At 43.4% G+C, this 21135-nt stretch overlaps 1 protein-coding gene across 1 annotated transcript in view; it reads right to left on the minus strand.

The window, feature by feature from the left end:
• The window catches only part of SPOCD1 (SPOC domain containing 1), a 176316-nt gene that overhangs the window by 68061 nt on the left and 87120 nt on the right, over positions 1-21135 (minus strand). The window contains exon 4 of the mRNA XM_069760158.1: positions 856-1006. Within this exon, the coding sequence (XP_069616259.1) occupies positions 856-1006 (151 nt within the window). The remainder of the gene's footprint in view (positions 1-855; positions 1007-21135) is intronic.

The raw sequence follows: 21135 nt of genomic DNA on the forward strand, positions 1-21135 counted from the left end.
TATATATACAGGAGGAGATGACATACAGGTATATACTATATACAGGAGGAGATGACACACAGGTATATACTATATACAGGAGCAGATGACCTACAGGTATATACTATATACAGGAGGAGATGACATACAGGTATATGCTATATATAGAAGATGACATGCAGGTATATACTATATACAGGAGGAGATGACACACAGATATATACTATATACATTGGAGATGACATACATATATATACTATATACAGGAGGAGATGACATACAGGTATATACTATATATAGAAGGAGATGACATTCAGGTATATACTATATATAGGGGAGATGACACACAGCAGGTATATACTATATACAGGGGAGATGACATACAGGTATATACTATATACAGGAGATGACATACAGATGTATACTATATATAAGGGAGATGACAAACATGTATATACTGAGGTGATGAGGTGAAAATGAGAGGTGTGAGGTGAAAATGAAAAGGTGTGAGTGCAAAATGAGAGAAGTGAGGAAAAAAGTGGAGTGATCAGAAAATGACAGATGTGAGGTTGAAATGACAAGTGTTAGGGGGGAATGAGAGGAGTGAGGGAGAAAATGAGAGGTGTGAGGGGGAAAATGAAAGATGTGATTGGGAAAATGAGAGGCGTGATGGGAAAATAAGACAAGTGAGGTGCTATAACTAACCACAGATATTTACTATGCCCAGGCAACGCCGGGCTCTTCAGCTAGTCTAGCATAAAAAGGTTACTGAACTAGTGAACCAAATGATAGATCAGTCAGCAGATACCCAATACCCGAGGCCCGCTGGAGGCTGAAGCTATAGGATAAAGCAGAATAAGTATATAGTAACGATACCTTCTCATCAGGACTTCATACAATGTCTGTACTGTGCCTTCGCGAACAGTTATAGGGGACTTTGCTGAAAACAGGATAAGAGAATCATGTGGATTTTCTACATCAAGTGTCTCCTTTTTGGACTTTCTTTTTCCCAGTTTCACCTTTGGATCTGAAAATGAAAACATATTTCTCATGCCATAGAACTGTATGATAGGAAAACTAACTATTCATATGTGCAGAGTCCTTGCATCACGAAAAAGTATTATTTATAACATTTCTCAAGCTTTTTTAACTTTTATGTTAGAAGCACTTACCTTTAGTTCTGGAAGCAGCATTAAAAGGACTAGTTGGCTCTACTGACATATCTGTTTTTTACATAATTGCGTTCCTAGTACATAGTAAAATAAAACCTAACTTTTAATAGTTAAAGGGAATCTGTCACCCCAAAAATCGTATATGAGCTAAGGCCACAGGAATCAGGGGCTTATCTACAGTATTCTGTAATGCTGTAGATAAGCCCCCGATGTATCCTGAAAGATGAGAAAAAGAAGTTAGATTATACTCACCCAGGGGCGGTTCCGCTGCGGTGGGCGTCGCGGTCCGGAGCCTCCCATCTTCATACAATGACGTCCTCTTCTTGTCTTCCTGCCGCGGCTCTGGTGCAGGCGTACTTTATCTCCCTGTTGAGGGCAGAGCAAAGTACTGCAGTGCGCAGGAGACGGGAAAGATCAGAGAAGCCCGGCGCCTGTGCACTGCAGTACTTTGCTCTGCCCTCAACAGGGCAGACAAAGTACGCCTGCGGCGGAGCCGCAGCATGAAGACAAGAAGAGGATGTCATCGTATGAAGATGAGAGGCACCAGACCCAGACCACTACACCCATCGGACCGGAACCGCAGCGGGACGGCCAATGGTGAGTATAATATAACCTGTTTTTCTTACCTTTCAGGTTACATCGGGGGCTTATCTACAGCATTACAGAATGCTGTAGATAAGCCCCTGATGCCGGTGGCCTTAGCTCATATACGATTTTTGAGGTGACAGATTCCCTTTAAAGATAAAAAAGGCAACCACTCACGAGACCCTTGACAGTTATACCAACCATGTTATCAAGTCAATAAAACCATAGTGATACAGTAATAAAGTGCTCATCCAATTCTTGTAATGAAGCTAAATCAAGGACGGAAGCCAGAGTACAAAGGGCACAGGGTGGTGTCAGGCACAGGGTGGTGTCAGAACTCGTACCCAGCAGCTCTGGTGCACCAGGCGGCAGCTCTTCCCTCTGAGCTATTCAGCTCGCTAGACAGTTCCTTGCTGCTAACCCAGATACTAGTATCTGTGTTTTTCCTGATTTTCTCAACTCTGAGATCCTCATTGTCTACACCCTGAGTTCCTGATTGGCTCAAACCTTTGATCTCCTGATTGAACTCCCTACTTAAATGTGGCATTGCACTTCCTTCATTGTGAGATTATTGAGCTTCCAGCCATTAGTTTAGCTTCTTTCCACCTGCTTTATCTTCAAGATTATACTGCTGTTCCTTGTACTGACCTCTGGCTATTTCCTGGCTATGATACCTGCTTTTCCTCCCAACTATACTGCTGCTTCTGTGTACCGACTTCCTGCTATTCCTGAAGACGCTACCTACCGATGCTGTCCCTAGTGATTGCAATACTATGACTCCAAGTCAGGTCAGTCCATAACAGGTGGACTTGTACCCTGTGTGGCTCTCACCCTAACAAGGGTAACAAGGGCAGTGCCCAAGTGTATCACCTAAAGTTGGGTAATAAGTACCCCCAAAAAGCCCCTCCCAACGCGCCTCTGCCTAAAAAAATGATGCCTCATCAGGGTAGTGTACTTGAAAAGATGGGAAAAAGGATCCATTAGATCTAAATCAAAAAGGGGTGTATATAGGTCCTGCAGTGGCAGTAAGACCATACAGTGAAGAGTGCAAGAGACAAAATCAGTGAACGTTTCTGGGATGTTTTATATAGAGGAATAGAAGTCTTAACTCTTTTAGCGTCCCACATGTGTTATGCAGCACTTACTGACTAAAGACTGATATCATCACGTTTCCATAAGGATGCGATGCTAATGCTTAATTGATGCCAATTGGATTCTACAGCTGTGATATCTCATATCTTCATTGAATATCGCCGGGAGTTAAGGTCATGCTACTGACCAACCAGGTTTAACCCTTTTCGGTCCACCTTAGTTTAAGACTATCACAGAGGTGTGACTAGGGGACGCCGTTACCAATACTTTACCAATGGGCAGCCAAACATGCACTGATTGGTCCTTAGCCGTCAGAGAGTGTAGTCTGATGATGAGAACGTTAACCCCATTAAGGGATAACGATTATATTATCAGGAAAATCTCCGGGCTCTATTTATATGAAACAGTATAGTTATTGAATATAGGAGTTACCAGAAAGGCTTAAAAATTGTTGAGTTGGGACACATACCCAAAATGAGCCCCAATATTAGTCAATTATAGGAGAACCCCACAATGATTGCATGACCAATTGTGGCCCTAAGATAAGGGTTGTGTGTAGATATGAGAAATGACGTTGTTATACTGATGTCTTCTCAATGGCCAAAATTGGCCCTAGGTATTTTAGTCAGTAGAATCCAACTGTGGGAGGAGTTGTGAATGAAGGTGGAGTGGGGGGAGGTAAGGGGTAGAAAGTGTCTAGCAACACAAAATTACACAGGTATGAGTGAAAGTATATGGGTAAGTTCACACTAGCCATTTTTTCAGCGTTTTTTATTTCTGCAGAAAAACCTGATCTCTTGGCAGGAAAGAAGCATGTTTTCCTTGTTGTTTCTTGTGTCATTTTGCTACCCTTTTTATGCGTTTTTTTTTTTGTGGTTGTTTGCTGTGTTTTTCGGAATGCTAGATTTGTCTCTTGTGCATGCTGATAAAGATTAATGTTGGGAAAAAAATCCTATTCTATAGAATCAGGTTTTGGAACAAAAATTTGATACCTTTTGGTGCGTTTTTTCAGTGTTACTTCACCACTATTTCTATAATGAGACAGCAGAGATACTCAGGACTCCGTCTGGCCTCTGTTCATCGGTGTCCTTCTTTTCAGAAGTGCACAAAACTGTGGCGGACTGCGCTTTTATGCATTCCTAAAAAGACAGCGCCAGATAATAGGTGGCCAGACTGCACCGATAGTGCCTCCATTTGCCTCATTATAGGGAATTTTCCGCCGGGTTCCATCTGAATAATGTTTTTAAGAGATTTACACGGAAACCCCGGTGTAAGAGCTCAGCACAGGATAAATGTGCGCCGAACCTTACTACCATATTTGTGAGGCAGAATGAAAAAAAATCAACAGCCAGTGAAGAATTGTTTTTATTTATTTTTTACGCCATCCCTCGTGCGGTAAAAGTGATTAGACAATTGTATTCTTCGGATTGGTGAGTTTGCAGGTTTATATTGTTTTTTTTTTTATGTTTGGCTGCTGCCATACATTAAAAAAACATTTTTTATTGCTTAGCCATATGTTGAGAGCTGTAATTTTTCCATATTCCTGTTGACAGAGTTATGTGAGGGATTGTTTTTTTCGTGACGAGTTGACGTTTTTATTGGTACCATTTTCGGGCACATGACATTTTTTATCGCTTTATAATACGATTTTTTGAGGGCTAAATGAACGAAAAGCAGCAATACAGTAATTTTTTTGAGGGGGAAGAGGAGTTAAGGCCTTTACTTTGTGGTAAAATTGATAAGGCAGCTTTATTCTTTGGGTCAGTACGATTACAGTGATGCCACATCTTGTTTTGTGCTTTGGCACTTTTAGACAATGAAAACTACTTTACAGGAAAAATAATTATTTTTGCAGTCGCTTTATTCAGAGAGTGATCATTTTTCATTTTTCCACTGATGGAGCTGTATGGCGGCTTGTTTTTTTTGTGGGAGAAGATTATGGATTCAGGGATTTTTTTATACATTCATCTGTTTGATCGCGTTTTATTCATGCTTTTGTTCCAACTCTCCCGATTCCGCTGTTGGAGTTGAGAGAGTTGGAAGTCAGTGAAATTGAGCAGTCGGTGTCAAAGTCAGTGATTTGGCTTACCGACTCCACTGCCCTTCCGAAAAAGTACAACAATGGCGCCCCGCTCAACGAAGACTGTGGCCTAAACAGTCCCTATGATTGTCCCTATCAATGCCAAAAAACAGAAGATACAATGCATAGACATCAAAGAGAACTAAATAGTAACACCCCAATATGGAATAAATAATAATATGACAGCAAATACTGCACAAAGTACTCATCTGCTATTACTGTAGATCAATCCCTAGATATTCTAAGATTCCCAACTCGTTTCCCCTGCAATGTATTTAATACAGCTGAGGTTCACAGAGGAATCAATCTACAGACTCACTCATAAAGCAAGTTTAGATGGAAAACCAGTTTCAAATTCTTATACGGATGCCATGATGAATTTAGACATATCATTCTAAATGCGCTCAATTTAAAGCGCAGAGGGCAGGAAATGACATAACCAGAACCAAGTATGCACCACAAATAGGGAGTATATCATTAATCCCATGGCGTGCATCTCAGATTGGAACGCACAGCCATGACATTAACGTCCCTACCGCTGGCATGCGCCATTGATATACAGGTACATCCAGCCTAAGACCGCCGCAGTGATTCAGTGTGTGTTCCAAACTAGAACGCACTGTAACTTTGTCACCAGTAATAGAATGCACAGCCATGATATTCTTGTCCTCGTATATCGAAAGTTACCCAGGATAACCATTAGATGAAAATTAACATACTGTGTACATTGCAAGAGAGTATTTATCATAATAGACAGAGAACTGTTATGTCCTTAGGAGCAAACTAAACAGATTATAAAGAACACCGTACGATAATAACTAAAATGAGAAATTATAATTATATACAAATAATACACATACTTAATAATTCAGTCAAAAAAGAAGCCAAAGGCAGTGTAACGAAATATAACAAAACATTGTGTAAAGATATCAAAGAATATGTGACCAAAAAAGGCCCGTAATAATATCTCTCACTACGGATATTAGGACATTAATATAAATAAAGCTGTCAAAACTCAGTTGGCCATTTAATCCCATAGGAGTAACAGTGTCCAACCAATAAATCCATCTGGTCTCTGTCTGCAGGATTTTCCTATCCCAATCCCCTTGTCTTTTAGAAGGAGGAACCGACTCAATTCCATGAAAGCAGATAGACATGGCGGTTACGAGAACTCTATCACGGACATGCCTGGCAATAGGCGTATGCTTGCAGTTTCTAATATCACCCATGTGTTCTACATGTACATGGAATTGTTTTACCAACATTATTAAGTGATAGCTGCATGTACATAAGTATATCGCAAACAGAGGTTTCACAGTTGGCAAAATCTTTGTTAAAATATATCCCACCCTTTGTGGTGTTTTGAAAGTCTTAGAGGGTTAAAGATTGTCTCTTCAGAGAGGAAAGGTTGACTGAATTTATAACATTTGCAACTACCACTTCTAGAAGTACCAGAAATATTTTTTCATTGGTCTAACCATGTGTTAGGAGATTTAGATGGAGCATATAGACTGTGTACTAATCTATCCTTCAAGGATCTGCCTTTCGTAAAAGTAACTGAAGGGAGCGGTGAGACAAAATCACGAAGATCAGGATCAACCATCAGAATACACCAATGCCTTCTCAAAATCATCATAATTTTATCAGCCTGCTCATGAAAGGTTGTACCAGTCGGTCTAGTGGTGGAGTCGATATCTGCTGTAGTTTAAGTATTAATAATGATTGACTCTTGCTATTGAGTGCATGCTTGAAGGCGTTATCAATGATAGAAGAAGCGTATCCCCTATCCAAAAATCTCTGCCTAAGATCCAATGCCTATTGGCTGTGATCAGTGATAGAGGAACAGTTTCTCCTGATTCGTAAAAACTGTCCTTTTCGTATACACCTCTTAAGATGGTTAGGATGACAGCTGTCCCATCGTCGCAAGTTGTTAGTCACAAATCAAGGTAGTAAGGGTCCCTCTGTATATTGACATCTAGAACTGAGATGTTATCACTATCAACCTCACTGGTGAATCTAAGACAAGATTGCGTTGTGTTGATGGTCTCCATGGTGACCTCAGGCTGAAAGATGGCGGCATGGTCACCCAAGTACCCTCCTGAGAGCTGGAGCTGTCTGTGTGCAAGTCACTAGTCAGGGCAGGGAAAGTTGGTGTCCAATCAAGAGACAAAGTAAATGAGTTAAAAACAAAGTTTTAAGTTTGTAAAATTATTTTTTTTTTAAATCACAAAATAAAAAAACAAAAAAATGAAAAAAAAATAGAGACAACATTTTTCTAATTTTGGTTATAGACATTACCACAATTAATTTTAAACAAAACAATTCAGATGCAGTTGAAGTTCAGACTTTCAGCTTTCATTTGAGGGTATCCACATTAAAATTGAATGAAGGGTTTAGGAGTTTCAGCTCCTTAACATGTGCCACCCAGTTTTTAAAAGGACCAAAAGTAATTGGACAATTGACTCTAAGGCTATTTCATGGACAGGTGTGGGCAATCCCTTCATTATGTCATTCTCAATTAAGCAGATAAAAAGCCAGGAGTTGATTTGAGGTGCGGTGCTTGCATTTGGAAGGTTTTGCTGTGAAGTAAACATGCGGTCAAAGGAGCTCTCCATGCAGGTGAAACCAGCCATCCTTAACCCCTTCATGACCCAGCTTATTTTGACCTTAAAGACCTTGCCGTTTTTTGCAATTCTGACCAGTGTCCCTTTATGAGGTAATAACTCAGGAACGCTTCAACGGATCCTAGCGGTTCTGAGATTGTTTTTTCGTGACATATTGGGCTTCATGTTAGTGGTAAATTTAGGTCAATAAATTCTGCGTTTATTTGTGATAAAAACGGAAATTTGGCGAAAAATTTGAAAATTTCGCAATTTTCACATTTTGAATTTTTATTCTGTTAAACCAGAGAGATATGTGACACAAAATAGTTAATAAATAACATTTCCCACATGTATACTTTACATCAGCACAATTTTGGAAACAAAATTTTTTTTTGTTAGGAAGTTATAAGGGTTAAAATTTCACCAGTGATTTGTCATTTTTACAACGAAATTTACAAAACCATTTTTTTTAGGGACCACCTCACATTTGAAGTCAGTTTGAGGGGTCTATATGGCTGAAAATACCCAAAAGTGACACCATTCTAAAAACTGCACCCCTCAAGGTACTCAAAACCACATTCAAGAAGTTTATTAACCCTTCAGGTGCTTCACAGCAGCAGAAGCAACATGGAAGGAAAAAATTAACATTTAACTTTTTAGTCACAAAAATTATCTTTTAGCAACAATTTTTTTATTTTCCCAATGGTAAAAGGAGAAACTGAACCACGAAAGTTGTTGTCCAATTTGTCCTGAGTACGCTGATACCTCATATGTGGGGGTAAACCACTGTTTGGGCGCACGGCAGGGCTTGGAAGGGAAGGAGCGCCATTTGACTTTTTGAATCAAAAATTGGCTCCACTCTTTAGCGGACACCATGTCACGTTTGGAGAGCCCCCGTGTGCCTAAAAATTGGAGCTCCCCCACAAGTGACCCCATTTTGGAAACTAGATGCCCCAAGGAACTTATCTAGATGCATAGTGAGCACTTTGAACCCCCAGGTGCTTCACAAATTGATCCGTAAAAATGAAAAAGTACTTTTTTTTCACAAAAAAATTCTTTTAGCCTCAATTTTTTCATTTTCACATGGGCAACAGGATAAAATGGATCCTAAAATGTGTTGGGCAATTTCTCCTGAGTACACCAATACCTCACATGTGGGGGTAAACCACTGTTTGGGCACATGGTAAGGCTCGGAAGGGAAGGAGCGCCATTTGACTTTTTGAATGAAAAATTATTTCCATCGTTAGCGGACACCATGTCGCGTTTGGATAGCTCCTGTGTACCTAAACATTGGCGCTCCCCCACAAGTGACCCCATTTTGGAAACTAGACCCCGCAAGGAACTTATCTAGATGCATATTGAGCACTTTAAACCCTCAGGTGCTTCACAAATTGATCTGTAAAAATGAAAAAGTACTTTTTTTTCACAAAAAAATTCTTTTTGCCTCAATTTTTTCATTTTCACATGGGCAGTAGGATAAAATGGATCATAAAATTTGTTGGGCAATTTCTCCCGAGTACGTCGATACCTCATATGTGGGGGTAAACCACTGTTTGGGCACTCGGCAGGGCTCGGAAGGGAAGGCGCGCCATTTGACTTTTTGAATGGAAAATTAGCTCCAATTGTTAGCGGACACCATGTCGCGTTTGGAGAGCCCCTGTGTGCCTAAACATTGGAGGAGCTCCCCCACAAGTGACCCCATTTTGGAAACTAGACCCCCCAAGGAACTTATCTAGATGCATATTGAGCACTTTAAACCCCCAGGTGCTTCACAGAAGTTTATAACGCAGAGCCATGAAAATAAAAAATAATTTTTCTTTCCTCAAAAATGATTTTTTAGCCTGGAATTTCCTATTTTGCCAAGGATAATAGGAGAAATTGGACCCCAAATATTGTTGTCCAGTTTGTCCTGAGTACGCTGATACCCCATATGTGAGGGTAAACCACTGTTTGGGCGCACGGCAGGGCTCGGAAGGGATGGCACGCCATTTGGCTTTTTAAATGGAAAATAAGCTCCAATCATTAGTGGACACCATGTCACGTTTGGAGAGCCCCTGTGTGCCTAAACATTGGAGATCCCCCAGAAATGACCCCATTTTGGAAACTAGACCCCCAAAGGAACTAATCTAGATGTGTGGTGAGGACTTTGAACCCCCAAGTGCTTCACAGAAGTTTATAACGCAGAGCCATGAAAAAAAAAATAAAAATTATTTTCTCAAAAATGATCTTTTAGCCTGCAATTTTTTATTTTCCCAAGAGTAACAGGAGAAATTTGACCCCAAAAGTTGTTGTCCAGTTTCTCCTGAGTACGCTGATACACCATATGTGGGGGTAAATCACTGTTTGGGCACATGCCGGGGCTCGGAAGTGAAGTAGTGACGTTTTGAAATGCAGACCTTGATGGAATGCTCTGTGGGCGTCACGTTGCGTTTGCAGAGCCCCTGATGTGGCTTAACAGTAGAAACCCCCCACAAGTGACCCCATTTTGGAAACTAGACCCCGAAAGGAACTTATCTAGATGTGTGGTGAGCACTTTGAACCCCCAAGCGCTTCATAGAAGTTTATAATGCAGAGCCGTGAAAATAATAAATACGTTTTCTTTCCTCAAAAATAATTATTTAGCCCAGAATTTTTTAATTTTCCCAAGGGTAACAGGAGAAATTTGACCCCAATATTTGTTGTCCAGTTTCTCCTGAGTACGGTGATACCCCATATGTGGGGGTAAACTACTGTTTGGGCACATGCCGGGGCTTGGAATTGAAGTAGTGACGTTTTGAAATGCAGACTTTGATGGAATGCTCTGCGGGCGTCACGTTGCGTTTGCAGAGCCCCTGATGTGCCTAAACAGTAGAAACCCCCCACAAGTGACCCCATTTTGGAAACTAGACCCCGAAAGGAACTTATCTAGATGTGTGGTGAGCACTTTGAACCCCCAAGTGCTTCATAGAAGTTTATAATGCAGAGCCGTGAAAATAATAAATACGTTTTCTTTCCTCAAAAATAATTATTTAGCCCAGAATTTTTTATTTTCCCAAGGGTTACAGGAGAAATTGGACCCCAAAAGTTGTTGTCCAGTTTCTCCTGAGTACGCTGATACCCCATGAGTGGGGGTAAACCACTGTTTGGGCACACGTCGGGGCTCAGAAGGGAAGTAGTGACTTTTGAAATGCAGACTTTGATGGAATGGTCTGCGGGTGTCACGTTGCGTTTGCAGAGCGCCTGGTGTGCCTAAACAGTAGAAACCCCCACAAGTGACCCCATTTTAGAAACTAGACCCCCCAAGGAACTTATCTAGATATGTGGTGAGCACTTTGAACCCCCAAGTGCTTCACAGACGTTTACAACGCAGAGCCGTGAAAATAAAAAATCATTTTTCTTTCCTCAAAAATTATGTTTTAGCAAGCATTTTTTTAGATTCACAAGGGTAACAGGAGAAATTGGACCCCAGTAATTATTGCGCAGTTTGTCCTGAGTATGCTGGTACCCCATATGTGGGGGTAAACCACTGTTTGGGCACACGTCGGGGCTCGGAAGTGAGGGAGCACCATTTGACTTTTTGAATACGAGATTGGATGGAATCAATGGTGGCGCCATGTTGCGTTTGGAGACCCCTGATGTGCCTAAACAGTGGTAACCCCTCAATTCTAACTCCAACACTAACCCCCCCACACCTCTAACCCTAATCCCAACTGTAGCCATAACCCTAATCACAACCCTAACCACAACCCTAATTCCAACCCTAACCCTAAGGCTATGTGCCCACGTTGCGGATTCGTGTGAGATATTTCCGTACCATTTTTGAAAAATCCGCGAGTAAAAGGCACTGCGTTTTACCTGCGGATTTTCCGCGGATTTCCAGTGTTTTTTGTGCGGATTTCACCTGCGGATTCCTATTGAGGAACAGGTGTAAAACGCTGCGGAATCCGCACAAAGAATTGACATGCTGCGGAAAATACAACGCAGCGTTTCCGCGCGGTATTTTCCGCACCATGGGCACAGCGGATTTGGTTTTTCATATGTTTACATGGTACTGTAAACCTGATGGAGCACTGCTGCGAATCCGCAGCGGCCAATCCGCAGCCAAATCCGCACAGTGTGCACATAGCCTAATTCTAAAGGTATGTGCACACGCTGCGGAAAACGCTGCGGATCCGCAGCAGTTTCCCATGAGTTTACAGTTCAATGTAAACCTACGGGAAACAAAAATCGCTGTACACATGCTGCGGAAAAACTGCACGGAAACGCAGCGGTTTACATTCCGCAGCATGTCACTTCTTTGTGCGGATTCCGCAGCGGTTTTACAACTGCTCCAATAGAAAATCGCAGTTGTAAAACCGCAGTGAAATGCGCAGAAAAAACGCGGTAAATCCGCCATAAATCCGCAGCGGTTTAGCACTGCGGATTTATCAAATCCGCAGCGGAAAAATCCGCAGAGGAACAGAATACGTGTGCACATACCGAAACCCTAACCCTACCCCTAACCCTACCCCTACCCCTAACCCTAACCTTACCCCTACCCCTAACCCTACCCCTAACCCTACCCCTAACCCTACCCCTAACCCTAACCCTAACCCTATTCTAACATTAGTGGAAAAATAAAAATTCTTTATTTTTTTATTGTCCCTACCTATGGGGGTGACAAAGGGGGGGGGGGGGTCATTTATTATTTTTTTTATTTTGATCACTGAGATATAATCTATCTCAGTGATCAAAATGCACTTTGGAACGAATCTGCCGCCCGGCAGATTCGGCGGGCGCACTGCGCATGCGCCCGCCATTTTGGAAGATGGCGGCGCCCAGGGAGAAGACGGACGGGACCCCGGCTGGATCGGTAAGTATGATGGGGTGGGGGGGGACCACGGTGGGGGGGATCGGAGCACGGGGGGGGAATCGGAGCGCGGGAGGGGTGGAACGGAGCACGGGGGGCGTGGAACGGAGCACGGGGGGGCTGGAATGGAGCACGGGGGGGTGGAACGGAGCACCGGGGGGGGTGGATCGGAGTGCGGGGGGGGGGGTGATTGGAGCACGGGGGGAGCGGACAAAAGCACGGGGGGGAGCGGAGCACTGGACGGAGGGGAGCCGGAGCAGAGGACCGGCCAGATCGGGGGGCTGGGGGGGCGATCGGTGGGGTGGGTGGGGGCACATTAGTATTTCCAGCCATGGCCGATGATATTTCAGCATCGGCCATGGCTGGATTGTAATATTTCACCCGTTATAATAGGTGAAATATTACAAATCGCTCTGATTGGCAGTTTCACTTTCAACAGCCAATCAGAGCGATCGTAGCCACGAGGGGGTGAAGCCACCCCCCCTGGGCTAAACTACCACTCCCCCTGTCCCTGCAGATCGGGTGAAATGGGAGTTAACCCTTTCACCCGGCCTGCAAGGACGCGATCTTTCCATGACGCCACATAGGCGTCATGGGTCGGATTGGCACCGACTTTCATGACGCCTACGTGGCGTCATGGGTCGGGAAGGGGTTAAACTGCGAAAACAGGGGGGGGGGGCAGGTGCAGGAGGGGTGGCAACTGCGGTGGCTTTGGAGGCAATGAGCGCTAGAGTAGACTGGCAGGCTTCCATTACTTGCATCTACTGATCAGTAGATAGCTTCTCCATTTGCTCGAGTACCGACCGGAAAAAAGTGTGGTTCGGTGACTGACTTGCCTCTGAACGCATCGATAGCAGAAGTGTATGCAACTTGAGTATGCTTTTATTTATTAAATTGAAACCTGCAGTCATTTGCTCGGACAAAACTTTGAGACAGTTCTGAAAGGATGCGTTCAGGAGCAAGAACTCGGGAGCATAGCTATGTACCTGACCCCTCTGCCGCTGGCGCCCCGAAGCCACAGGTGTACTAGAGGTGGCAGCAGCAGAAAGGTGGGGTACAGGAAAGCTATATCCTCACCAGCAGATTCATGCAATGGAACGGCCAGGATGCTCCAGCACTGGTGGATGGTACCGAGGGATCAGATGGGTGGGAAGGCTGGGAAGGTGCAGAGGGGCTGGGAATGTCGAAGTGTCCCTCGGTGGTGGACTCCTGAGGGATCGCCCCAGAAGGGTTCAACGCAGCTGCAGGCTCTCGATTGCTCTCGACAGTGCTGTGGAACAAAGAAAAAAAAAAGTAATTAATATACTGATATTGCATGGCCCTTGCTGAAACAACAAAAGAGGGTTACACATGTAAAACATTGCTTATTACATGTGGTGGGTAATATTGACCTTTAGGTCACCATCGTTGACCCGAGCAGCTACAGGGCTTGGGCATATTTGTATCTGCTCCTGTGTCCTCCAGAACCACTCGGGGCCCGCATCTCTTTGTTGAACTCCTTCTTAAAGCGATCCCTGATAGACCGCCACCGCTTCACAATCCTCTCACCTGTAAAAAAGAAGAAGCAAATTGGTTAAGATACAATCCTTTGAATGCATCAACATAACTGAGCTGTGTATACTTACGTTCTTGATTCTGGGCCCGAACATCGAGGTCCTCCCAGTTCTCAACTAGCTGTTGGCATACTTGTTCCCAGAGTCGACGGTTCACTATGACATCAGCATGGCGGCGGTCACCTATGTTACACAGCGGCTCCCTGTCTCGGATCAGATCGATGAGGAGGTCAATATTGAGGCCGACCTCCTCACCGTCCGAATCAGAAGCACGCTGTGAAGCCTGTTATAAAAAAGGCCACAAAAAAAAATTAGATTCAAAACAAAGAAAATACACCCCTTCCCCCCCCCCCCCCCGCCAAAAAAAAAAAAGGATGCTCTTGCTGGCAGGCAGGCTAGGCTCTTGCTGGCAGACAGACAAGCTAGGCTCTTGCTGGCAGGCAGACAGGCTAGGCTCTTGCTGGCAGGCAGGCTAGGCTCTTGCTGGCAGGCAGGCAGGCTAGGCTCTCGCTGGAAGGCAGGCAGGCTAGGCTCTTGCTGGAAGGCAGGCATGAAAGGCTATTGCTTTAAGGCAGGCAGGCAAGGCTCTTGCTGGAAGGCAGGCAGGCTAGGCTCTTGCTGGAAGGCAGGCAGGCTAGGCTCTTGCTGGCAGGCATGCAGGGCTCTTGCTGGAAGGCTGGCAGGCTAGGTTCTTGCTGGAAGGCAGGCTGGGCTCTTGCTGGAAGGCAGGCAGGCTAGGCTCTTGCTGGCAGGCTAGGCTCTTGCTGGAAGGCAGGCAGGCTAGGCTCTTGCTGGAAGGGAGGCAGGCAAGGCTCTTGCTGGAAGGCAGGCAGGCAAAGCTCTTGCTGGAAGGCAGGCAGGCTAGGCTCTTGCTGGAAGGCAAGGTGGCGGCACAGTGGCGCAGTGGTGGGCGGCACGGTGGCGCAGTGGTTAGCACTGCAGCCTTGCAGCGCTGGAGTCCTGGGTTCAAATCCCACCAAGGACAACATCTGCAAAGAGTTTGTATGTTCTCTCCGTGTTAGCGTGGGTTTCCTCCGGGCACTCCGGTTTCCTCCGATATTCCAAAGACATACTGATAGGGAATTTAGATTGTGAGCCCCATCGGGGACAGCGACGATAATGTGTGCAAAATGTAAAGCGCTGCGGAATATGTTAGCGCTATATAAAAAAAAAAAAAGAAGGCATGCAGGAAGGTAGGCAGGCAAGGCTCTTGCTGGAAGGCAGGCAGGCAAGGCTCTTGCTGGAAGGCAGGCAGGCAAGGCTCTTGCTGGAAGGTCGGCAGGCTAGGCTCTTGCTGGAAGGCAGGGTGTGGCAGGGTGTTGGCTCTCTTGCTGGAAGGCTGGAAATGAGTGAGGACCTCAATGGCATTGTTTTATACATGTGTCCTGGGGGCAGCCCTATAGGTTCTGAGCATGATCAGATTAAAAAAACTGGATCAGGCCGCCGGATCCGCTTTTTCAAAGCTGGGACATATCGGCTGTTTTGAACAGCTGACATATGCCCGTAATAGCGGCGGGTGAAATCACCCGCCGCTATTAACTAGCTAAATGCCGCTGTCAAACGCTGACAGCGGCATTTATCCGGCGCTTCCGGACGGGAGGCCGGAAATGAGCGCATCGCCGACCCCCGCACATGATCGGGGTTGAGCGATGCATCAGAACGGTAACCGTAGAGGTCCTTGAGACCTCTATGGTTACTGATGCATGCCTGCTGTGAGCGCCCCCCTGTGGTCGGTGCTCATAGCACACCTGCATTTCTGCTGCAAAGCAACGATCTGATGATCGCTGCTATGTAGCAGAGCCGATCGAGTGGTGCCAGCTTCTAGCCTCCCATGGAGGCTATTGAAGCATGGCAAAAGGTAAAAAAAAAAGTTTAAAAAAATGTGAAAAAAATAAAAAAATATACAAGTTTAAATCACCCCCCTTTCGCCCCATTCACAATAAATCAATTAAAAAAAAATCAAACCTACACATATTTGGTATTGCCACGTTCAGAATCGCCCGATCTATCAATAAAAAAAAAAGGATTAACCTGATCGCTAAACGGTGTAGCGAGATAAAAAATCTTGCCCTGTGCAGGCATGTACTACGGAGGACAGAGAATGAACTTCAATCCAATATTGCAGTTAGCATGCAGCCAGCGGGTAAGGAAAGGGTGAATCAAACACCCTAAAACCCCGCCTCCATGGCTGAAGATTGTTCCCTCCAAATTCAGGTGACAGAGTCCCTTTAAGGTGCTGACTTGGCCTATAAGATTCCCAGATCTCTATCCAATTAAGTATCTGTGGGATTTGCAGGAAAAACAAATCTTATCCATGGAGGCCCCAACTCACATCTTACAGAGGATCTGCTGCTGTCTTGGTACCAGATACCACTGGCTACTTTTAGAGGTTCTGAAGGTACAATGTGGTCCTACACAATATTATCCTCTGGGTTTTAACGTTATCGCTTTCTATGTATACAGCAGCTACCTTTTGCTCTGTTTCGTTATCATGTACAACCAAAGTCTAAAAATACCTTCTATCGTCAATTCATTGCAATTGCTTTCAAACATTACTGGTACATAATGATTAGTAAAGGAAAGGAACAAAGAATCTTGTGATATTAGAAATGATGCTTCTGCTAAATGCATTTTATCTCATCTACTTGGAACTGTTGTGCAAGGTTTACATCTGATCTTTCCACGTCATTTCTAGCAGACCAATGTCCTCTTGTATTTATAGAATAACTAAGGCAAACAAGAGACAAAAACGGAACCAGAATTTACAGAGATTAAAGAAAAAGAAAAATGAAAGTTTCTCCACAACATTAATCTCTTTGATGAGTCAAACGCTGTGAATTACAGGCCACAAAAGACTGAGCTAAAAGTACAAAGCGCGTTGTTTCTCCCAAGGTTATTTCTGTACAGACTTTAGGAAAAATAATAAATCATTGACAAATTTCCAAAGGATGACAAATGTCTAAACGTCTTTAAAATTACATAATTGAATAGCAACTTTCCCATGCAAAATGTTGTAAAACACTTTATGATAAAAAGGCAAATTGGGCCCAAGTATAACATCTCAGAGACATTGTCAGTCAAATTAAAGATAAAAGGGCGTACTTTATACAGGAAGTTTCTTAAAGGGGTTTGAAATTGATGACCAATCCTTAGGAAAGGTCTAGCTGTTTCCGGCTTTGTACACTATTTATACCAGGCCGGTGCAAGAGCTGACATCAGTTCAGATAGATATCAGTATCTATTATGGTAAACAGCATCACGCTCTCTCCCGCACTTAAAATTTGCTGTCTCGGAATAACTCTCAACTCTGCCCTGTCCTTCAAACCGCACGTTCAAACTCTTGCCACCTCCTGTCGCCTCCAACTCAAAAATATTGTCAGAATAGGTCCCTTCTTCAGCCCTCAATCTACAAAAACTCTTGTGCATGCCCTCATCATCTCCCGCCTCTGTGGCCTCCCAGCTAACTCTCTTGCACCACTCCAGTCTGTCCTCAACTCTGCTGCCTGACTTATCCACCTCTCTCCTCGCTACTCCCCTGTTTCTCCCCTCTGCAAATCCCTCCAATCCAGTTCAAACTACTAACACTGATCTACAAAGCCTTCCACAACTTGTCCCCTCCCTATGTCTCTGAACTAATCTCCCAATATATTCCCTCACGTAATCTTCGATCCTCCCAAGACCTCCTACTCTCCTCCACACTTATTCGTTCCTCACACAACCGCCTACAAGATTTCTCCCGAATATCCCCCATTCTCTGGAATTCCACATCTCAACACGTCCATCTCTTCAGGAAAGCCTGCAATAACCATTCTGCCGCCTCACCACCACCCAAGCTGCTGCCTCTTCACCACCCGAGGTGCTGTCTCTCCACTACCCGAGCTGCCGCACCCCCGACCTTCTGTCTCTTCCCCATTATCCCAAAGAATGTAAGTCCGCAAGGACATGGTCCTCTCCCCTCTGTACCAGTCTGTCATTGTAAATTTGTTTACTGTAGACGATATCTATAACTCTGTATGTAACCCCTTTCTCATGTACAGCACCATGGAATTAATGGTGCTATATAAATAAATAATAATAAATAATAATAATCAGTTGATAGGTAGAAGTATCGGGTGTTGGACCCACCCCATCTGATTGTGATGATCTTAATGATAAACCAATATTATAAACCCTGATAAGAGTCTGGAAGTGAATTATGTTTAAAGTATAACTATCATTTTAAATTTTATTTCATAAAATATAATACACAAGAAAATAAGAAACTTTGTGATATATCTTATGACAGAAAGAAGGTGTTCTAGGGCATATTGTCACATTACTGAGATAGAAGGTGGCAGTTGCTACTGATAAGATTCTATCTAGACAGGGGAACTAGAGAGGAGGAGGGAGGAGCTCTACATCTAACTCCTCCCTCCCCCTCTTTATAGAAACTTATCAGCACTAACTGCCATCTCCTAGCTCAGTAGTGTAATAATCTGTCTTCAGTGAATACAGATTTTACACGTAAATTGAGAATTTTGAAAATGAGTGATCAGTCATGGCGGAGAAAGAAGCAGATTTCTCTGATAAGACATATTACAATGTTATTTTTTATCACGTGAACTATTAATTTATTAAATAAAAATTGCAAACAACAGTTATGCTTTAAATATTATAGTCTAAAATGAGTTCTGGATCAACTAACTAAACTGAATCCAAATACAAATACGAGGGGCGATCATTAAAGATTTCCCCTGACCCACTTCTATTTATCACAGGACACTGAAACTGCACATGTATAATGATATTACGTGCCAATTTGCAACTCAGAACTGATATCGGTCTTGATTTTACAGGTGCTGAAGTGGTGTGAGGCTTAATGGACCCAGAGGAATACAGAGCAGTCATCAAGTTCCTTTACTTGAAAGTCCGCGTACCAAAGGAGACGTTCGATGAGATGAAAGAAGTTTATGGTTATGAATCCCCATGATATTATGTGGTCAAGAACTGGCACCGTCAATTCAAATGTGGTCGGACTTTGGTGCAAACAGCTCCAATCCCAGGGCAAACCCACTCTGCTATTGATGAACACACCAAAAAGCAAGTGGAGGTCACCGTTTTGGAAAACTGCCACGTAGCCAAAATGTCAAGATTAGTGTAGGGTCTGTGGAAAAAATCATCCAAGTCCATCTTCACGTACATAAGGTGTCCGCTCGCTGATTTCCCCGGCTGCTCACACATTTCTAGAAGCAGGAATGAGTTGAATGCTCTAAGGTTCTATTGACGATGTGCCATGGAAACCAGTAGGACTTTTTCAATAGACTAATCATACAGGATGAAAGCTGGGTCCATCACTATGATTCTGAGACTAAAGTCCAGTCGATGCAATGGAAGCATCATGACTCACCACCTCCAAAGAAAGCACGTGTCCAAACCGTGTCATGTTCACAGTATTTTGGGACCAGCAAGAGTAGTATTGAGGGATTTTCTAGCAAAGGGTACCATGATCACTGGGGCATACTATGCTTCACTGTTGTGGAAATTACGGGAGGCCATCAAAACCAAGAGACGTGGCACGCTCACCAAAGGTGTCCGCCTTCTGCAAGACAATGCACCAGTTCACAACTAACATGTTGCCCAAATGGAAGCATGCTCCTGTGGCTTTGAAATTTTACCGCATCCCCCTTATTCATCCAACCTCGCACCATTGGACATCCACCCGTTTCCAACAATTAAGTTATTTTTGAAGGGCACGCATTTTCCAGATGATAAGAATCTGATTTCCGAAGTCACAACGTGGCTTTTGGAGCAACTTGTCGACTTCTACAAGTGAGGTGTTTACAGTTGCTTAACCCCTTTACCCCCAAGGGTGGTTTGCACTGTCCATTTATGAGGTTATAACTCTGAAACGCTTCAACGGATCCCAGTGATTCTGACATTGTTTTCTCGTAACATATTGTACTTCATGATAGTGGTAAAAATTATTTGATAGTACCTGCGTTTATTTGTGAAAAAAACGGAAATTTGGCGAAAATTATGAAAATTTCGCAATTTTCCAACTTTGAATTTTTATGCAATTAAATCACAGAGATATGTCACAAATAATACTTAATGAGTAACATTTCCCACATGTCTACTTTACATCAGCACAATTTTGGAACCAAAATTTTTTTTTGTTAGGGAGTTATAAGGGTTAAAAGTTGACCAGCAATTTCTCATTTTTACAACACCATTTTTTTTAGGGACCGCATCTCATTTGAAGTCATTTTGAGGGGTCTATGTGATAGAAAATACCCAAGTGTGACACCATTCTAATTCTCAAAATCATATTCAAGAAGTTTATTAACCCTTCTGGTGCTTCACAGGAATTTTTGGAATGTTTAAATAAAAATGAACATTTAACTTTTTTTCACAAAAAAATTTACTTCAGCTCCAATTTGTTTTATTTTACCAAGGGTAACAGGACAAATTGTACAACAACTTTTGGGGTCCATTTTCTCCTGAGTACACGGATACCCCATATGTGGGGGTAAACCACTGTTTGGGCGCATGACAGAGCTCGGAAGCGAAGGAGCGCCATTTTGACTTTTCAATGCAAAATTGACTGGAATCGAGATGGGACACCATGTTGTGTTTGGAGAGCCCCTGATGTGCCTAAACATTGAAACCCCCCACAAGTGACACCATTTTGGAAAGTAGACCCCCTAAGGAACTTATCTAGAGGTGTGGTGAGCGCTTTGACCTACCAAGTGCTTCACAGAAGTTTATAATGCAGAACCGTAAAAATAAAAAATCATATTTTTTCACAAAAATTATCTTTTCGCCCCAATTTTTTATTTTCCCAAGGGTAAGAGAAGAAATTGGACCCCAAAAGTTGTTGTACAATTTGTCCTGAGTACGCTGATACCCCATATGTGGGGGTAAACCACTGTTTGGGCGCATGGGAGAGCTCGGAAGGGAAGGAGCGCCGTTTGACTTTTCAATGCAAAATTTACAGGAATTGAGATGGGACGCCATGTTGCGTTTGGAGAGCCACTGATGTGCCTAAACATTGAAACCCCCCACAAGTGACACCATTTTGGAAAGTAGATCCCCTAAGGAACTTATCTAGAGGTGTGGTGAGCACTTTGACCCACCAAGTGCTTCACAGAAGTTTATAATGCAGAACCGTAAAAATAAAAAATCATATTTTTTCACAAAATTTATCTTTTCGCCCCCAATTTTTTATTTTCCCAAGGGTAAGAGAAGAAATTGGACCCCAAAA

The sequence above is a fragment of the Ranitomeya imitator genome, chromosome 3, assembly GCF_032444005.1.
Source record: "Ranitomeya imitator isolate aRanImi1 chromosome 3, aRanImi1.pri, whole genome shotgun sequence".
Classification (NCBI taxonomy): Eukaryota; Metazoa; Chordata; class Amphibia; order Anura; family Dendrobatidae; genus Ranitomeya; species Ranitomeya imitator.